Here is a 20,642-nt window from a genome sequence, read left to right as displayed (position 1 = left end):
GTTAGGATTTTGTCTTGTTTGTCTTAAGACAGACTTAAAACAGACTTAAGATAGAATCCTAACTTAAGTTTGTCTTAAGTCTGTCTTAAGACAAAATCCTAACTTCTGTGAATACCAAAAGTAGTAAGTTTAGGATTTTGTCTTAAGTTAGTTCTGTGAATCGGGCCCTTAGAGCCCAGCAGCCTTCTGAACATTATCCCTTTCGGCGCTCAACAGCTGGGTGAACTCTGCCCCTTGTTAGTTCTTTACAACCTCCTGAATGTCCATGCTTTATTATAACTCACCAGCTACATACACTTTACCCAGTCTTGGGGTCATACAACCTCCTGTATGTCCACATGTTCAAGCTCATCCTTCTTTTGAGAAATGCTATCTGTCCAAGCATCAGCCGCGGCCCGTGCAGGTAAGAGCGGTGGGGCCGGGTGGGCGGCGATTCGACAGACGACCACAAGGGAAAATTAACTGGGCCGCGGCTGCCAAGCTTTACAACAACTTTGTTTCCCATTGACTGAAATAAAGTTCTAAGGACTCCAGGGTGTTGGTTTTATCAGAACTCCTCCACGGTATTTCTTATACAACCTGTTTGACCTCATTGTTTGCTGTCTCTTTTTTCTCTTGCTCCAGTTTGCTTCCTCAGGGCTTTTCACTATTTGGCTCCTCTGGTTTCTGATCTAGTAGCCTTGCCCAGTTCCCACACCGACAGTGCTAGTCGCAAGCCCCTCCTGCCTTTGAGGTGAGCTCCATCCTTCACCACGCCTCATCAGCTGTCATTGCCATCTGGTACCACCATGCTTTGAATGTGTGGGGGAGAAAACTGTGTCATCCCTTCATGGCTTTGCTTCAACTACTTCAAGAACCTGTTGTTCAAAAGAACATGCCCCCTTACCTCCACAGCCAATGAGAGTAACTCAATTCGTCAGTTGAGGAGCATGCCCCCATACATTCACAGCCACCTATGAGAACTAAATTCCTCAGTGGAGAAGGCAAGATCCTTAACTCTTAAAGCTAATGAGGGTGCTACAGTTCTACAGTCAAGCAGCCTTACTGCCCCTTGCCATCACAGCCAAGGAGACTAACTCCGGGGCATATTACCAACAACTAGCGATATTTATCGCTAAGTAGGCTTAGCGGCAATTTATTTTCCGCCAAATATTATCGCTGAGATAACGTGCTATTAGCAACGTTTATCTGCAAAGCGATAATATTTCCGGCGATAGCGGCGAAATTCGTGAATATCGCTGATAATACAGCGATATTCATGCATTATTGCTAACAGGGTCTTAGCCATTATATTAACCTCCCATCGGATATAATGGCTAAGAACTGGTCTGAGCAGGCGTTAGTTTTTGGAGATATTCGCACTTGTCGCGAATATTTCCATCGCTACGCCTGCCTTGCTAATAGGCGATAGCGTCGTTAGCGACTGCTTTCAGTCGCTAACAGGTTGGGTACGCCCACTTTGCATGTCATTGGCGATAAATATCGCTGACATGCAAAGCGGGCCCCAAACCGCTGGCTATCACCTAAAAGCTGTCGCTAACTGCTGTTAGCGACAGCTTGCTAATAGGGCGATAAAATTATCGCCGTTTAGCGGCCGAAAACGGCCGCTAAAGCGGTGATAATCACATATGCCCTGGTAATATGCCCCTCCATTCTTCAGAGATGCATGTGTCCTTACTTCCAAATCCATGGACAATGAGGGTATTTTCATTCTGCAGTAGAGAGGCCTGGGCCCCACCTTCACAGGCAATTAGACTAAACCTTTTCCTAAAAAGAGAAGTCTGACTCCCACCTTTCCTTCACAGCAAGTTAAACTTACCCCATTCCAAAATAGAGAGGCATGGCTCCCAAATCCAATGAGACTAACTCTATTCCTCTGAAGAGAAGTGTGCCTTGTACCTTCAGACTCAATGAAGTTAATTCCATTCTTCAATGTAGAATCTTTAATGACTTTATCTTCACAGTCAAAGAAGCAACCTCCATTCTTCTTTGCTAGTGATGCATGGCTTCCTTTCATCTACAGACACTGAGGCTAATCTATCCTCAAAGAGAAGTCTGCTCCTTTACCTTCACATTTAATGAAGCTCGCCCCATCCTTCAACAAGCAAGCATGCCCCCTTTACCTCCACAGCCACTGATCTCTGATCTATCCAGCCATGTGACCTGTAGTGAAAAAAAGGCTCTGTGTGTAACTGATGAAGAAATAACTTTGCTTAAATTGGTTTTGGTTTGACAGCCCACTTTGGTCGAAACAGTTTCCACAAATATTTCCTCTTGAGTGAGATTCACCAGGTTGACGCAAACAACCTGGTAAATTCCTACACGACGAAAATTTTGCGTTGCACTCTTTCACTAGTTACATTTCTCCTCCTGTATTCTTCTGCTCTTATTCAGAGGAGGCCCCCCTAGTAAACTCTCACCTTGCCCCCACTTCCCTCCATGTCTGTTTTTAAAAAAAAAATCAGTGAGACTTCCCACCTGTGCCACCACTTATCCTCATTTTTTGAGTTTTTTGCTTTAAAGCCTTCTGTCCCCATCACTGCAGTGCTCCTGAAACACTTGTCTCTTTTCTCGCCTTGTTATTACCCACCTGACCCTTACCACCCTTTCCCTTCCAGCCCTTTTGGAATACTTCCCTTTTTATCTTCTCCTTCAATGGCTGTCTTAATTTTTTTCTCCTTGCTCCTTCTTTTTTTTCTTTTCAGAATTTTAGACAAAGAAAATAGACTACCGCACCTTGTGAACATTTTCTTTGCCCCTCCATTTTTTATCTGATGCACAAATATTATTACAATTCCTTTGACTTTAGAAATTAATTCGAATTTGGGGGCAGATTTATGTCGGACATGTGCCACGTTTACGCCGCCGTTGCGTGACGCAACGGCGCGGAAACGTGGTGCATTCCTGTGACCTATTTACAACGTGACGCATCTAGGCAGATGTGTCACGTTGTAAAGCCCTGCACCACATGGAACCTGCGTCAGGTTTCATGTGGGCGTTCCCTCGTAGGAAAGCCCCGTAAAACTGACACAGTGAAATCTACAAGATTTCACTGAGTCAGTTTTACGACGCTGCTGCTGTGGTGCCGCAAGGAGGGAATTGCGTGACGCATCAGTTCTGGCGCATCCCTGCTGATTTGCAGAGATGCGCCAGAACTCATAAATCTGCCCCTTGGTTTTTAGATATATCCGACTCCAGATTCAAACTCATGATTTCAAACTTACTGGTTTTAGTGGAAACAGCTTTTACTCAGTTTTGGCTTTTTCCCAAGAGTATCATCTTCAGATTTTACCCAGAATTGCAGTCTCTATTATGGGACATTGTCTAAATGAGTTAGCACCTCACCTCTGCAGCTTCATGATGCCTTACTACCTTGGCTAGTCTTTCCTTGTCTCCAGATTTGGTTACCCATTACCTACCAGCAAAGTGATCTCTTATGGCCACAGCTTAGTGTACATGACCCCATGGTCCATCTGAGGAAGACATATGCCCCACTTACTCCAACAGCCAGTGATCTGTTACCTCCACAGCGCAGTTGACCCTTACCTCCAGTGACAGCTTATCGCCAGAGTACAGTGACTTCTTACTTCCAAAGTCCAGTGACCCCCTTACCTCCGCAGTCCAGTAATCTCCCTGATCAGTTGAGCAAGCCTTACCTCTACAACCCAGTGAATCCTTTCCTACATGCCCGGCCTAGCAACCCATTATAACCACAGATCAGTCAACCCTTTCCTTGCCCTACCAGTAAACCCTTACCTCCATTTCACATTGACCACTTTACTACAAAGACTATTGACCCCTTTCCTCTACATCCCAGTGACTACTACTCCATTTTCCACTGAAAGAAGTATGTCGGTGTTGCCTCCATGGTCCATTTACCCATCAGATGTACTGCTAAGTGATCCAGTACAGCCACAATCCGATTCAAATGGCTCTGGTCTCCAGCGACAGATGCATGGTTTGTGCCCTTCTAACTGCCCCCTGCTTGTCCGTCAAAATTGCGTTGTCCAGGGATGTAGCAAATTGCCATCTGCCCCGCCATCAGCCATCATAATTACGGGCCATTGGGATTGCACGTGTCCTGCCCCCATCCAGCGCCATTGCATCGTGATTGCATTGTCTAGGGATGGCAAAAGCATGCCCCCTGCCAGCTCCTAAACCTCTCCTTGCCATTCAGCTGAGGGCCTGGTAGGCACTTGCCCCTTCCCTGTCCCTTTCCCCTACACATCATGATTGCCTTGCACTGAGATAGTCGAAGCCTAACCCCTTTCACTATTCTGCCTGTGAAGTGCCAACGCTTTGGCCATCCATTATGGTTGCCATGTGAGATGATCAACGCTTCTCTGCTGCCTGTGCTTACCCATCCTGAGCCTGTGTCTTCATGACTGCTAGTAGAACCACGCTCCTCCCCTTTCTCAGCCTATGCATATTCCTTCAGTCTCTAGCTATCCATCATGATTGCAATCTGTGAAGATGGCACAAGCAGGAGCCCTGCCTACTTTCCCCCTCCCATGCATGTGCATAATGGCTGCATTCTGTGGAGATGGGATGACACAAGCATGTTCCAAGCCCCTCCTTGCCATTGGTCATTGGCCGAAGTGCCTGCCATTCTATTGGAAGTCACGCACGTACTTACTCCGCTGCTCATCAGTCATGATAATACTCCATGGTGAAGCGTGTCTCTGTTCATTCCATGCATGTGCTCATTACCACGTTCACTATTCGTACACCTGTCCCATCACACTTGCACAACCGGACTATGTTTGTTGTTTCCAAAGCCGTTTACATCTGCCATTTTTATTCCAGTTTTGCACTCCATTTGACGCAATGTTGTTTTTGTTGTATCTTGGGGGGGTGGGATAGGGGTGGGGGGTTTGGTGGAGGAGTGGGTCTGTGTGTGTATGCGTGTGTGTGTACCTGTTTTTTTTTATATTTATACGGGTAAGTAATCAATGCAATGCTTTGTGTCATTTGAGCCATGAGAGCGCCCATGCAAAGCATTAGTAAATGACCCCCTTGGTGTTAATATTTACCACCTCTAAGGTACTTCATGAAGTTGTTGAATGTTTTAGCCAGGACTCACATTTACTAAAGTTTTGCTCTCTTGCCAGTCAACACAAATTAGCACTGAGCATGGTAGACTTTCTAATGGGAGACAAATTAACTTTATAAGGTATATTACCTCCTCGTTAGTCTTCCTCGCCACATGATTTACATAGTGAGCTTTAGCTCCACAACAGAACCCTCCAAAGCAAAAAAAGCCTCCCACCCCCTCCCAACATGGCCGACCAGTCCCACCTGACCTCTATAAGAGGCGGACCGGCCCAACCAACAGCCTGTTTTTTTTGTTCTGCGCGATTCTCTCCAGAGGCGCTGTTCAGGTAAGAGGGGCCGGCGTGAGCTGGCCCTTGGGGTTTAGGGTGGTGGACCTGCTCTAGCGGTCCCTGGTGCCTTATGCCTACAAATCCCCCCCCTCTTCCTTCCCCCGGTCCTGTGGGGCCGGTTAGGTGCTGCTCTAGCGTGCCAAGGGTCTACAGGGGGGGGGGGCGGCCGGGGGTGTGGAGTGTTTGTACCTGCCCGTGTCTCCCCCGGTCGTTACTGAAGGATCCTTGCCCGTTTGAGGGCTTCGGGTCCGGCGCTGGTTCCCCTATGTGTGTGCTGGGGCTCCGGTGGCATTCAATGCGCTGGACGCATGTGTGTGTGAAGGTGTTTGCCGTGCATTTTGTACGCAGGTTCTGTGTGTTGTGCCTCACCCGTGGACGGGCAGGGGTTCATTCACGTGCCTTTGCCCATGGAAGTATCCCAATGCATAGTGGCGCACGCTGTTCGTGCAGCCGAGATGCAAGCAGCACATCCCCGGGTTCGAACCCGAGCCTACGATATAAATGACTTCAAATCTGAGTGAAGTCTCTGTATTGTGCTGTTTAAGAACGGGGATTTTGTCTGGGTGCACTTCGTGCAGGGAAACAGGCGGGCCGGGTTGTGTGCCTTAATCCCGGCTGCCAAAAATTACTGGGTACGTCTATGTGTGGCGTTTTTTTCTTTTGCGCGACGCTCCTACCGGCGGTACTTGCACTGAAGCCTGGCCGGGGTAGGAGCCTCGGCGTGCAGCACGTACCGGTCTGGAGGCGGGCTCGGTCCTACCTCGTTTTCTGCACTGGCCGGGTCCGGGTGCTCCTTTCCGGCCAGCCTGGGTCTCGGTGGCGCGGCGCTGGTCGCTGCCGCCTCCCTTCGTGCATTTCTTACTCCCCTACGGGCCGCGGCGGTTTGCCGCGCTGGATCCGGGCGCCTCCCGCCTCTCGGGGGCGGGGTTTGATTGCCACCAGGTGCGGCCATTGATTGACACGGCCTTCTCCTGCTGGCGCTGCGTTTTGGACGCGGCTTGCTTGGGAAGGAGCTAGGGCGCTATGTTAAGTCTTGTTCCTTTGGTGCAGACGGCCCTCACAGGCCAGGGTTCGAATCCTGCCAATACGTCTGTCTCTACGATCCTCGGTGAGTGCAGTTCATTTCTATGGATTCCGTTTGCCAGTGCACTTCTGTTTTGTGTTTTGGCTCAGGAGTGCTTGGCGTGTTCTTTTCGTAGAACGGCGTGGGGACTGCTCGATATTTCTGAAGTCCTTCTTCTGGCACCCTGGGAGGCCGTGTTTTCCTCCTGTGCCTGGGCCGTCAGGATGCGCCGGGCTCTAGTGTGTTGGCACTGCTGGGTTGCTGTGCCTTCTGGTCTCCTCTGGGTGGCGGGGGTTGTGTCCCCCCTTCTGTCGCCGTCTGAGGGGTCCCCCGGTTTTCCTGCGCTTTCCCTTCTAGGGGTCTTTGCGAGGCGGGGTGCCCCGCCCCCTTCTGGCATCGTCTTCCTCTCGGTGGCCCCGGTGGGGGAGTGTGGCCCACTGGTTGGTACGGCAGGCCCAGGGCAGTGGTCTGGCCCGGGACCTGGGTTCGGTTCCTCGGCGGATCTGGGGTTCGATTTAGTCCACGGACCTGGTTAGTCGCGCCTCGGGGCCTTTTCCATTCATGGAGTCCCGCTCTGCTTCTCTGGGCATTTACTTGCTTTGTCTCCACATTCGGCCCCCTCAATACTTTGGCTGCCTGGCCTCCACCTCGGGGGTGTCCGGAACTAAGGAGCTATTGCTCGAAGGTAAGTCTTGTACCTTTGGTGCGGACAGCCCTCACAGGCCACGGTTCGAATCCTGCCAATGCTGTAGAGGTATCCCCAGGTGAAAATTTTCGCCTCAGGGGGTTTGCCGGGAGGGGGTCCACAGCTGCTGTCGTACAAGCGCCTTGTGCCCTTGCGGGGGTGTAGTACGCTGGTCTTGTCTCAAGTTACGCTACTGTGAAGTGTGGCAGGGCCCCTACGCTGGGATGGCACGCTTACTTAGTGTTTCGTTCCTTTTTAGGGCTTGCATTTCCCTCCTCCGGCGGCGGGGGTTGTTCCCGGGGTTTCCCTGGGTGCGTTCTCTACGCATGTCTCCGGACTCCCTTCCTCTACCTGCGTCCGTTGACCCGCCCTTGCAGGGGTGGGGTCCTTCGGCCATTCCACCCGGATTTCGGGTGTCGGTCTTCACGAGGTGCGTTCAGGTTTTGGATCCCGGGCCCGAGTTTCGGTTTTCCGGTCTCGTACTGGTACTGCCGCTCCATTTTTCGCCCCTGGATCCTGGCTTTCGGCCCTCTCACTCCTGGGGGTTCCCTGGGGGGTGGGAGGGGGCTGTCGCCTCCGTTACGTCCCGTCTTGGGCCGTGGCTGTCACGGTTCTTGGGATCTTCGGGCTGGCTGGCCGGTGGCCGGTCTTGCTGGTCTTGCGGACTTTCCACGGGGTCCCTCCTTCCCGATGGGTTCGGATGCCTACTCCTTCCCTTGTCTATTCTAAGGACCTTGGGTTGGCCTGTGAGGCCGGACTGCGTGTGGGGGTTCCCACTCTCGGTTGCGGGTGCCTCTGTTGGGCTTGCCTTCTGGCCCGTGGGTTGGTCCGGTGCTCATGACCCGCCTGGTGGATCTTCTTCGCCGGGAGGGAGTCTTGGTGTTCCCAGTCTGGACATGTGATACAGCCCGGCCTCGTCTTTTTCGTGGGTGAGGCGTCACGTCAGGCGGTGTCTCTCCTCCGTCGGCTCCCTGCTCTATGTGCGGTGGTCCCTTCGGTTCCCGTCTCGGGCTTGTCCTCCTTCGGGGGTCGTGGGCCTGGACCCGGTACTTCCTTCTGGGTCAGTCAGGGGGGGGCCGTCCTTTGGCGCCGGGTCGTTTGGGGGTCGTTGGGATCTCCTGCGGTCGCGCAGCTCCTCGTGCTTCGGGTGTTGCTGGCAGTCCTCCTGGCCTGCCACCTTTTGCACCTGTGCTTCGATGTACCCATGTATTGGCCGTGCTCGCTTCGGCAGCACATATACAAAAGTTGGAACGATACAGAGGAGATTAGCGTGGCCCCTGCGCAAGGATGACACGCATATTCATGTAGCGTTCCATATAACGGGTCAGTCGACATGAGGGTGTCGGTTTCACCGGTCCTGTCCCTTCGGGCCATCCTTCCCCCGGGTCCGGCTCTGTGGCGGCGGATCGACTGTGTCGGATCTTCCTTCGTTGCCTTGTCTCGCCCTGACCCCGGGGGTGTTTCGGCGCCTGGTGCCTCGGCTCGGTCTGCCTCCGGTGGATATGTTCAGGGAGGGGGACTCGGCCCTCCTGACCAGGTTCTGCTCTCTCCTCCCGGGCCCGGGTGGGTGCCCTGTCTGTCGCTGGACCTTGTTTCGGTCTGCTGTGCGCGTTGCCCCCGTTCCCCCGGTTGCCAGGGGTCCTCTGCTGGGTTCGCTTGGGCAGGACCGGGGTGCTCCTGGGTGCTCGCTTCGGCGGCACAAGTACTGGGAGTGGTACGTTGCTGAGAAGTTTTGCTTGGCCCCCGCGCTGGGATGTCACGCGTATTCGTTCAGCGTCCCATGTTTTGGTTCCCGGCGGGGTCCGCCGCAGCTGGTACCCTCTCCTTGTGCGAGCGGACGGTTCCGGCCTGCTGGCCGTTCCCGGTTCGTCCTGTTCCGTGATTGGGTCCCCCGCTCCCGGAGTCGGTGTTGGGCCGGCTCTTTCTGCAGGCCTGTCTCCTTCTGCGGGCCTGATTCTTCAGCGGATGACGCTACTGGCTCGGGGTTGTTCTTCTGGGGTTGTGGTTTGGCTGCTGGGCTCCCGCAGGTATTCCACTTTCTCCTCCTGTGCCCTGCACTGGGATTCCTTCTCGCGTTGGGGCGGTTGGCTTGGTGCTGATCCCGCCTCCGTGGACCCCTGGCGGGTCTTGGATGTCCTGGCTGTGGGAGTTTCCTGGGGCGTGGCCCCTTCTTCCCTGTGGGCTTGGTGGGCTCCTTGCGGGCCTTCCGCTGTCCGGTGTTCGGCGGGCTGGGTTCCCTGGTGGCTCGCTTGGCTCCGGAGTTGTTTCTCCGTCACCCTCGGACGCTTGGCCAGTCTCCGCCCTTGGGTTCTCTCTCTCGTTCTACGAGCTCTTCAGAGTCCGCCCTTTGAGCCCCTGGCCTCGGTGGCTTTGCGGTTCCTCACCTTTTAGGTGGTTTTTTATGGGGGGCAGTGGTGTCTGCTGGGCGGTTGGGCGTGCGGGGGTCGTGCCTCCGCTCCCCTCCCTTCTTGCGGGTTTTTGCCGGCCGGGGTTGGTCCTCCGGCGTGTCCCCCGTGTCCTTCCCGGGGTTCCTTCCCTGGGGTCCCGGGCTCGGGTGGTGTCTTTACCGCCTTTCCCTGCCGACAAGGTTCCTCTCTTGTCCGTGCGGGTTGTCCGGTGTGCGGTTTTGGTTTCTCTTGACCGCACGGCTTCCCTTTCCCGGTGGGATGGCCTGTTTGTGTCTTTTGGGTCCGGTTCGTTCGGGCCACTAGCCCTCTCTTTCCGCCTTGGTTCGCTGGCTTACACAGGCTATCATCCTTTCCTACGCTTCGCTGGGTTCGGTGGATCCGGCGGGGGTCCAGGGTCGGTCCACGGGGTGTGGCTCTGTGCCCTGGGCCCCATTCATGGGTGTCTCCTCTGTGGAGATGTGTCAGGCGTCGACGGGGTCGTCCCCCACCTTGTTCATGGGTCACTATCAGTCCCGGGGGGACTTAGCTGGGGCCGTTCTGAGTGCAGGAGCTGCGACTCCTGGTTGGCCTACTTTTCCTTTATGTCTTGATTTCAGGTTTCCTGTGATCCCTGTTTTCTTTTCATTTATCCTACTTCAACCTTGGGTTGGTTTCTCTGCATCACCGTGTGGTGTTGTTCTTAGGGTGGTCAATGAAGCCTTGTTGGCTTGGGTATTTGCTCACTATGTAAATCATGTGGCGAGGAAAACTAACGAGGAGGTAATGCCCCGGTTACTTACCGGTAATCTTCATTACTCCGAGTATAGTCTTCCTCGCCACATGAGTTCCCTCCCCCCCTCCCTGTCTGGCTATCGGCTTCATTGTTTGCTTGGTAGATCAGGCTGTTGGTTGGGCCGGTCCGCCTCTTATAGAGGTCAGGTGGGACTGGTCGGCCATGTTGGGAGGGGGTGGGAGGCTTTTTTTGCTTTGGAGGGTTCTGTTGTGGAGCTAAAGCTCACTATGTAAATCATGTGGCGAGGAAGACTATACTCGGAGTAATGAAGATTACGGTAAGTAACCGGGGCATTTACAAGGAAGTGGCGGAGTGAGGCGTTAGCCTTCCTGGCATAACGCCTCTCTCTGCCACTTCTGAAACGCAGGGCTGCACCATATTTACAACGATATGGTGCAGCCTTGTGTTTCCTCCTGCGATGGCACTACACTTAGTAGTGTGGCGCCAACGCAGGCACCCTTGCACCATCGTGCAAGGGTTTCTGCGTGCCTTCCTGTACATAAACAATCCATGGCAGCACACATGGGAAAAGCAAAAACGAGGAGAAATAATGCATTTATCCTCATTTCGTCAACTTAAGACCAGGTTTTCCATGGTCTTAATTTTAGCGCGGTCTCCTATGTACGCCACCCATGTACATACGGGGCAGCGTAAAAAACAATGGGTGTTATGGTGGAACGCCCACCGCAACACCCACTGCCCACCGTTTTCACGCTAACCAAAGTGTGAAATGGGGGGCCTTATTTAGAAAGCAGCGTTAAGCCAATTGAGTGGCTTAACTCTGCCTTTTAAATCGGGCAAAGCCCCTATCGCCACCACAACATCATTAAAACTGACCTTGTGGTGGCGAAGGGGCTTGTACATATGGCCCTATATTTTGTGTCACTTTGGTTCCACGTGAGTGCCTGTGCAAACATTAGTAAATGTGGGAGTAGATGAGCATATGCACAGTCCTTTCCTCACAGACCTATACTGATAAAAAAAATACTCACTAACAAATCCATGTTCTATAATTATCGGGAGGATCTGCCTAATGTACCTTTCTTATTGGTGCAGGCCCTGACTGATTTGCATATGGATAAATCTATTCTGAGATGGCATGATGGGCAAAAAAATGATGGTTTGGAATGCTACCCCAAGAGATTTCCTGTGGTTGGATTTATTGCAAGCATCCTCCCATCTCCTTTTATTTGTTTGATATTCCAGAACCGGTCATGTAACTCTTAAGGGGCTAAGAAGCTTATGAGTGGATACCTCTTCCTTCTGGCAGTTTCTGCCCCAATACTTCCCATCGTGCCCCTCCTTGGAATTAGTGCCTCGTCAAAACCTACCGACAGAAAGGCACTTTGTGGGATACATTGGAGTTACAGACTCCTAAACATTCAACAAATACTTCAAAAGGTGTACTGCCTATTGTTGGTACAAATTGCAAGCAAACACTTATGCTTATGGAGAGGGTGCATTAAAACACATCCAGAACATAATGCTAGAATTAATGATTGTACATGGCTTCTCCAAGTGAGGTTTAGAGGCAACAAATTGAAACCCTGTGAAACAATGTATGAAATTGGCGCTAGGTTGTTCAATTAAATATTATGGGCCTCATATGCAATATTTTGGTGCACAGCATCACAGCAGGCCTTCCTGCTGCGCTGCCGGTCATCAAAAGAAAAGGGCAGGGGAGCCGGAGTAATCCGACGCATTCCCGGGTTGTACCCTTGCACTATAGTGCAAGGGTGCCTGCATTGGAGGAATGATTGTTTATGTGCAAGAAGGTGTCCCTTCCTGGGCATAAACAATGACACAGGGTGATTTGCAAATCGTCATTTTTTTAATGATTGTTTATATGCAGGAAGGGACACTTTTCTGCACATAAACAATTATTGCTGGCATTTTGCTATTTCTATGCGTGCTGCATAATGCAGCACACATAGAAACAGCAAGAACAAGGAGAAATAAAGCATTGCTCCTCGTTTCACCATGACCGCTAAGTTTTTAAGCCATATGTGGGGAATCAGAAGGAAGGCACAATTGAAACCATCTACCTTGACAACTTGTTCTAATGCGATTCCCTACCCTTGGTCAGCGATCAGCAATTTGTATTGTTTTAAAGCATATAATGTACCAACATATCAAAGCTGAAGGCCTAGGGCATATCAATCTACAGTCTTATATGTAATGGAACTTTTAACCCCTCCCGTGCTCATGACAAGCTCAGCTCATCATGAGGCACAGTTGCCCTGTGCTGATGACGACCTGAGCTCGTCATGACAATTGCGGCGCTCACATGCGGGGCTAATTCCCCTGCTGTGCTAAGCGTTCTGAAAAACGGGCGTGGTCATGACGAGCTTAGCTCGTCATGAGCACAGCGCAACCGTGCAGCGTGACAAGCCGAGCTCGTCACACGCTCCGTGGCGCTGCGCGTGCCCTCCTCTCCCCTCAGTGCGGCGAGGGAATTAGCCCTGCGGCGAAGGGGTTAAGGTGTGTTGGGAAGGTACAGAAGGAAGTTATGACTGACATTATTTACTTTGTCAAATTGTTCTATTGCGATTTTTTTAACCCTGACCAGTGAACAGCAGTCTGGACTGTTTTAGGTACACAATGTATCAACTTATAACAGTAGAAGGCCTGAGACTCAATAACTTATTGTTCAAAAAAAATAATTGTAAATCCTTTTAGTTAAATGATTTTAATGAATTTAGGGGCATATTATCAAGGTGGGCAATAGGAGATTATCGCCACTTTTGCGGCCGTTTTCGGCCGCTTTTGCAGCCGTTTTCAGCTGCAAAGCGGTGATAATTTTATCGCCCTATTAGCAATCTGTCGCTAACAGCAGTTAGCGACAGCTTGTAGGTGATAGCGAGCGGTTTGGGGCCCGCTTTGCATGTCAGTGATATTTTTCGCTAATGACATTCAAAGTGGGCGTATCCAACCTGTTAGTGACTGAAAGCAGTCGTTAACATCGCTATCGCCTATTATCAATGCAGGCTTAGCGACAAGAAAATTCACGCTAAGCGTGAATATCGCTGAAAACTAACGCCTGCTCAGACCAGTTCTTAGCCTGTATATCCAATGGGAGGTGAATATTCAGGAAATCAGGAAAAATCCCTATTAGCGGTAATGCCTGAATATCGCTGGATTTCCAGCGATATTCATGCATTTCGCCGCTATCGCCGGATATTTTATCGCTTTGGAGATAAACGTTGCTAATAGCATGTTATCTCTGCGATAAAATCCGGCGATGGGCAGCGATAAAAAAAATGTCGCTAAGCTTATTTAGCGATAAATATTGCTAGTTGTTGATAATATGCCCCTTAGTTTCCTATTTTCTTATTTTATCCCATATGTAAACTGTGTTATGTACCAATGAGTTCTTTTGTAGAATCTAATGAATTAGGAATATGTAATTTGTGATAATGTATATATGTCTTGGCACTTTTAAGATCTGCCTGACCAAAAACAAGTTTATATATCATTGCATGTGTGCTACAGTGCTCAGCACGAACCATGCAAGTGATATGCCTGCTCCTTAAGTGTAGAAATTGAATAAATATACCCACCAGGTGTGCTTTAAGGGCCAAATTTACAAGAAAGTGACTCAGCGCGGCATCTCAAGCCATTTGGTTGGAATGCAATATATTTATAATAATATGTCACATACCTGTGCTTTACCCTGCGCTGGTTCACAAATGACTGCCATATGCCAACCAGGTACCCTTGCACAATGGTGTCTGTGGTGTGGGGAGATAGTTTTTTTGCAGGAAGGGACTCCTTCCTGCACAAAAACAACCACGAGAAGTGTTTTCCTCTTTCTATGTGTGCTGCAGAATGGACTTTTCACTTTTTGTTGCTTATTTACAATTGTAATAAAAATATTAAAAAAATATTTAAATTAATTGCACTTCATGCTACTGCTGGCTGCCACTTTTCTCTGTGCCGCGTGCCAGTGGTTGGGAAGAGTAGGGCCTTACAGGGGGAAGTCAGCCTCATAAATATGGCAGCAGCACTCTGCTGGCATGCCTATGACAATCGCATCTGCATCTGGACGACGCAGATGCCAGGAACTCTGGCCCTTTTAATGCAGGTATTCCCTGATCAGCTGCTTGTCCTACAACCAAAACAAAAGTCTGCTAGCTTCTGTTGCATTGGCACTCCAGGGGCTTTTGAAGGACCATTTACATGCCACCATTGCATTGGTCCTGCAGTCATCAACACATGATTCATGCTACTATTCGTGTATTCATGGAGAGACCCTCTAATAAATCTAATATGCCAATCACCTTGGGGGAGGGGGTTAGGGTAATTGGGAGTTCCAACTTCCAAAGCTTCAATGTTTGTATTTTACCTCTTTTGCTCCTTGGTTAGGCCCGCGATAAATATATGGGACACCATCACATTAATAATGAGCCTGACCTGGGATTCAATACTAAAACCCGGCTAAACGAGGCATCCGGGCTGGATGTGGCTATTGCAATCCGTGTGGGATGTAATATCATCATGTTCAAGAAGAAGGGACAGTTTGGGGGAGGGATCGCATTGATATATAAGAAGGGCCTACATTGTAAATCTCTGGAAATGATGCAGCCTACTGCTACAGAAATAATTGTTTTTCACATTGCATTTGACTCCCACACTCCCCCTGTGGGAGGGGCACTTCTCTATAGCCCTCCCAGTAACAAGGCTACCTTCAGCACCAAGTTACTTGAGAAACTAGCCCCACATGCCTGCAAAATATGAATATTTCCTGCTGGTGGGAGATATTAATTATAAATTTGAAGCTCCAAATGATCCCAGCAATTATAAATTAGAGGAGGACCTGGGAATCATTCGTAAATGGTTAAGGGCCCAACCCATGTGGCAGGACATACCCTTGATCTTCTATTCATGAACAGGTTCATGGATGAGTTGGTGCTTGAGCCCCTGAGATGGTAGGACCACTTCCTTATGCAGTTTAAGATTGCCCACCTTTTGAGGCCTGCAGCAAATAAAAGTAGAGAATATAAGATACCTCAGGGCATATGATCAAATACAGAGTTAAGATTATCGCGAGCTTTAGCAGCAGAAAACTGCTGCTAAAGCGGCGATAATGGGTTTGATAATATGCCGTAGAGAATTCCAATAGAAGCCGATGTTCACACCAGAACATGGGCTTCTATTGAAATTCACAAGGGCATCTTATCAAGCCCATTATCGCCGCTTTAGTGGCAGTTTCCTGCCGCTAAAGCGGCGATAATTTCAACGCCGTTTCTTGATAATATGCCCCTTAGAAACTGGACGGCCTAGTGGAGGAGTCCTTCAAGAAGGCTTCTAATTTAATACAGATTACGGACATCTCATCTCCGAATGAAGTAGCCAGGAATTTCTCCTCAGCCTTGAGGTCGATGCTGGACATTATTGTCCCTATTTCTACAAATATTCTCGTAGAAATCGTCCTCCGGCACCCTAGTACACCCCGCAGCTGAAAGAAGAGAAGCAGAGATGCAAGAGGCTTGAAATAAGTGGTGCCTTTCAAAAGGTAGCATGGATAAAGAAGTTTTTAGATCTGCTTAAAGCAGTTATTATGAGTCCCTGAAGCTTTCACGAAGGAACCATTTTACCCTAAAGATTGATAGGAGCAAGTGTTCCTCCGGATAACGTTTTCGCATTGGGAAGGAGTTATTCCAGCCAGGGGCCTTTAATAGATCCACCCCTGCATCCTTGGGACAATGCAATCAACCTAGCATATGTTTTGTGGTATGATCCATATGATTTACACAGGGTTTGATCCTCAGCGTGATGTAGATCGGATGTTGAGGAAAGACGGTCCTCCGATGGATGATGGGCCTACTTGGCGGGCTTTTGAGACATTCTACAGGAAGCCCTGGATATCATGTGCAAATAAAGTCAGCCCCCCGACCCCCAGATCCTTGTCCACACTTTGGGTCTTATTTAGGAGGTTTTGTTACAGTGCAGCCCTGCAAGGAATCTTGCTGCACTGCCCTGCGTCAAAAGAAAAGGGCATGAATGCGCCATATCTCTTACATACGGCGCATTCCTGTCCTTTTCCCCTTCACTGGCGCCCCATGGGCTGTCATGCACCAATGGAGGCACCCTTGCGCCATGGTGCAGGGTGTCTCCGTTGTGGGGTTGATTGATTTTGTGCAAGAAGGGACACCTTTCTGCACAAAATCAATACATTGAGGTGATTTTCTCTTCCTATGTGTGCTGCACATGCACCTCCGTAACGCCACCCCTGGAGCGGCTTTCAAATCTGACGCATTCTCAGGTTTATAATTCCTTGTAAATCTGGAAATGCGTTGAGTTCCATGGATGTTGTGTGGGAACACTCACAGCAACACCCATGGAATTCCCCCTTCACACAGTGTTCTGCGTGAAAAGAGCAAATATTTACAATCCATGAATAGCCACGTTAAGTGGCTTTGCGTGGCCTTGTAAATATGCTGTGGCACATTGCGCCACCAGAGCCTAAAAAAAGTGATGCTCTGGCGCACAAAAGTGCGGTAAGGGGCCTCGTAAATGAGGCCCTCTGTCTTTAATAAGCTTGCAATGACTCTTGCCCTGCAATTGACTGACATCATGAATTGCTCCATGAGCATGGCAGAGGTACCTGGGCTCTGCCAAAAAGCTTTACTTCTTCCATTGTTGACGAATCCTGGAGCCAATCTTACACATCTAGCCAACTGTAGCCCAATCTCATTGCTTCCCTTCCCTGCCAAGATTCTGGTGAAACTGGTGAATTTGAGACTCACCAAGTATTTGGAAAGCAATCAGTTATTAAATGACTTGCAGTGTGCATTAGGGGCAGTTAACTGACCACATCAGATGCGCTGTCGATGAGGGCAAGGCTACTGCAATCATCTTACTCAATCTTTCCCCTCCATTTGAAACAGCGGGGCAGATTTACAATTTTTTTCACATAGCGCACTGCAGCAGCCGCAAAAGCTGTGCTGTGCTACATGAAAAGGAGAGCGGAGGAGAGTGCCCTATTTACTAAAATAAGGCACTCTCCTCCCCTCTCACTAGCGCCGGCACTGAAATCAGCTGCAATGCACCAGGGAGACATCTTTGCACCATGGTGCAAGGGTGCCTCCATCAATCAATCAATCAATCATTTGTATTTGTAAAGCGCACTACATACCCGCGAGGGTCTCAAGGCGCTGGGGAGGGGGCAGCAGAGAGGTCTAGGAGGATGAGTGCTGCGGTCTCGCCGTTGTCCAGCAGGGTCCTGATGTCGTCGGTGGCAGCGATGAGGGCAGTCTCGGTGCTGTGGTTGCTGCGGAACCCTGACTGAGAAGGTTCCAGGATTCTGCGTTCTTCGAGGTATCGGGTTAGCTGTCTGTTGACAGGTTTCTCGATGACCTTGGCCGGGAAGGGGAGCAGAGAAATGGGCCGGAAGTTGTTGAGGTTCTCTTGGTCTGCCTTAGGTTTTTTTGAATAGGTTGATCTCGGCTTGTTTCCAGATCTCTGGGAAGGTCGCGGTCTCGAGGGAGAGACTGATGACGTTGCGCAGGTGGGGTGCGATGGAGCTGCTTGCTCTGTTGAAGATGTGGTGCAGAAATGGGTCTGACGGAGAGCCAGAGTGGATTGAGCGCATGGTCTTCATGGTGTCATCGATGCTCACGCTGGCCCAGGCTAGCAGGGGGTCGTGGTCGATGGTGTGCGGAGGGTCTGTTGTGTTGCTGTCTGTTGGGGCTGTCTGTGTGTTGAAGCTGTCGTGGATGTCTGCTATCTTGCGTTGGAAGAAGGTGGCGAGGGAGTCGCACAGGGCTTGCGATGGCGGGATGTTGTTGGTGCTGGAGCTGGGGTTGGAGAGTTTCTTCACGATGTTGAAGAGCTCCTTGCTATTGTGTGCGTTGTTGTTGAGGCGGTCTTTGAAGGAGGTCCACTTGGCCGCCCTGATGAGGTGGTGGTGGTTGCGGATGGCGTCCTTGTGTGCTGCGTGGCTGTCCAGAGTTTGTTCATTGTGCCATTTCTTCTCTAGTTTCCGGCAGGCTTGCTTGGAGGCTAGGAGTTCTGGGGTGAACCAGCTGGCCCTCTTGCTGGTGTCTCTGTGGGGCGGTTTCTTCAGCGGGGTGAGGGTGTTGGCGCACTCCTCGATCCAGCGTCTGAGGCTGCGGGAAGCGTCATCGGTGTTGGAGGGTTCGATGGGTGGGCTTAGAGCGAGGTTTGCGTGTAGTTGGTCTTCGGTGATTTTGCTCCAGCAGCGGCGGGGGATCTGTTGGGTGCGGTGGTGTGTGGTGGGTTTCTGGAAGGTGAAGTTGATGCAGTGGTGGTCGGTCCAGAGGAGTTCGGTGGTGTGGCTAACGGAGATGTGCAGGCTTGAGGAGAAGATGGGGTCGAGCGTATGGCGGGCGGAGTGGGTGGGCGTTGTGACGAGTTGCTTCAGTCCCAGGTTGGCGAGGTTATCGATCAGGGTTGTGGAGTTGTTGTCGTTGTTGTTCTCAAGGTGAAAGTTCAGTTCTCCGAGCCAACTTGTAGTTTTAAATGTAGCATTGTTTCCTTTAACCCCTTCAGCGCGGCGCGAATTTTCGCGCTGTGCTGAAGGTTCTAATGAGCCTATCGGCTCATGACGGAACGGTTCCGTCATGAGCACAGCTCAACCGACGCTCATGACGGAACCGTTCCGTCATGAGCATGGAAGGGGTTAAGGAAAACAGACAGTAGCAGAACATTTTTACTTTATTGAAAGGTGATCACATACACGGTGGTCGGTTATCACTTGCAGGCCACCATTTCTGTGATAGCTCCAATCAGAATGATTCGCAATTTACGAACAAGTGCATTAATACTAAATGTGAGAATAACTCAGTAGGATCTTTTATTATGGGCTTGCAACCTCGTCCACGAGCCTCTTTCTCAAAAGTGGGGCTTGGACCTCCATATCAGATCTCACCTGAGCTGTTCCATGTATTCAGCAGTCAATATAGCTGTGCTGTTCAATTTTACTAGCCTGATTTCTCATTTTTGGCATTCTCTCCTTTGGTTCTTAGGATGATATGCACAGGGTCATCAACCAGCAGCTGATGGACAAACATCAGGACGAATGGAATCAGACTGCCTACTCCTTCTCAAGCAGCCATCATGCCAATGGGAGCAGAGGCAGCAGAGCCATCTGCAGGACCCACCCCGAGCAGCAGGGGGACGAGCCCACCGGGGCAGAGGGGAAACGCCGCTTCACATTTTTCAAGAAGAATTAGTCTTTTATACCAGAAAATATTTATCACTAGGTTGGACTGTGTTTCTCTTCAAGAGACATGACCCCAAAGAAATTGCACTTTGTCTGTTTTTCCAGGAGAAATGCAACTTAAAAGGTGACCGCCTGCAACTGCGAAGGTGCCAATCCGGAATGTTTCGCATAGAGCGCTGTTTACACAAGTTGGAGATTTGCAACTTTGTGCTGTGTTATTGAGGAGTGCCTGAATGTTATTCCTTACCCTTGAAGTTTAAACTGCTTCAAGGGGTGTCTGGTCAGTTATTGGGTGGCACAGTCAACTCCAGTTGGCTAACAGTCTTAAAATACATCCTTTCAGATGCATGTGCAGTAATGGGTTGTATAGGGACATGCAATAGTACGAAAGCAACATAATACCACATATCAGGTGCAGAAAGACATGAGCAACAGTACCCAGTTCATCTCTAAAGTAAACCTTACAGAGAGGGTATATTAGAACAGAAAGAGATATATTAGGAGCCCAAGGAACAGGAGAGCAATGCTGTGCTTCCAATGAGATGTGTTTGACAGCGAGGCAGCATGTCCCTAGGAGGGACAAGTGAGAAAGGATGTAGGACAGCCGGCAGGAGAGCCGTGGTGAATCAGAAGACCCAAAAAAAAGCAGAAAGTCCACAGAGGAGTAGAAAGTCCACTGAAGAGTTGAAATCCTAAACAGAAAGTGATAGAGAATGAGAAAACCAATAGAAAAGCAGAAATCTTGTGGATAAGCAGGAGGCCCACAAATGAACAGAAAGCCCATAGTGTGAATGGCCATAGAGATTCAGAAAGTCGACAGTGCAACAGAAGGATCATAGAAAAGCAGAAAGCCCATGGAGAAGCAGGGGGCCATTAGAAAAGATGAAAGCTAATAGAGAAGTAGAAACTTAGAGAACCGAAAGGGAAAAAGAGAAGCAAAAAGTCAACAGAGAAGCAGAAAGTCAACAAAAAAGCATAAAGAAACACTAGGACAGTAGATGAACAGAAGATCTAAATAGCAGCAGGAGGTCCATAAGGAAGCAGACATCCTATGAAGAAGCAAACTACCCAAGGATTGGGAGAAACTCAATGGAAAAGCTGGTAACAAATAGAGAGCAATAGCCAACAGAGAAGTAGCCCGTG

At 50.0% G+C, this 20,642-nt stretch overlaps 1 protein-coding gene and 2 non-coding genes across 4 annotated transcripts in view; all 3 read left to right on the top strand.

Annotated features, from left to right (window-relative positions):
• The window catches only part of BICDL1 (BICD family like cargo adaptor 1), a 327,422-nt gene extending 306,999 nt beyond the window's left edge, over window positions 1–20,423 (top strand). The window contains exons 10-11 of one of the 2 annotated variants that reach the window (XR_015300878.1): window positions 625–733; window positions 19,303–20,423. Coding sequence is in view for 1 of the 2 variants with exons in the window: in XM_086942877.1 (XP_086799003.1) it covers window positions 19,303–19,509 (207 nt within the window). In the remaining variant the exon portion in view is untranslated. The remainder of the gene's footprint in view (window positions 1–624; window positions 734–19,302) is intronic. The other variant, XM_086942877.1, reaches the window with a different exon arrangement.
• LOC147679361 (U6 spliceosomal RNA) lies at window positions 8,348–8,454 on the top strand. Its single transcript, XR_015302217.1, has one exon. It is a non-coding gene; the product is annotated as a U6 spliceosomal RNA (small nuclear RNA).
• LOC147679360 (U6 spliceosomal RNA) lies at window positions 8,814–8,920 on the top strand. Its single transcript, XR_015301185.1, has one exon. It is a non-coding gene; the product is annotated as a U6 spliceosomal RNA (small nuclear RNA).
• Window positions 20,424–20,642: the final 219 nt, after the last annotated feature.

The sequence above is a fragment of the Lissotriton vulgaris genome, chromosome 11, assembly GCF_964263255.1.
Source record: "Lissotriton vulgaris chromosome 11, aLisVul1.2, whole genome shotgun sequence".
Classification (NCBI taxonomy): Eukaryota; Metazoa; Chordata; class Amphibia; order Caudata; family Salamandridae; genus Lissotriton; species Lissotriton vulgaris.
The sequence above is the reverse complement of the archived record's forward strand: the minus strand, read 5'-3'. Positions and strand labels throughout refer to the sequence as shown.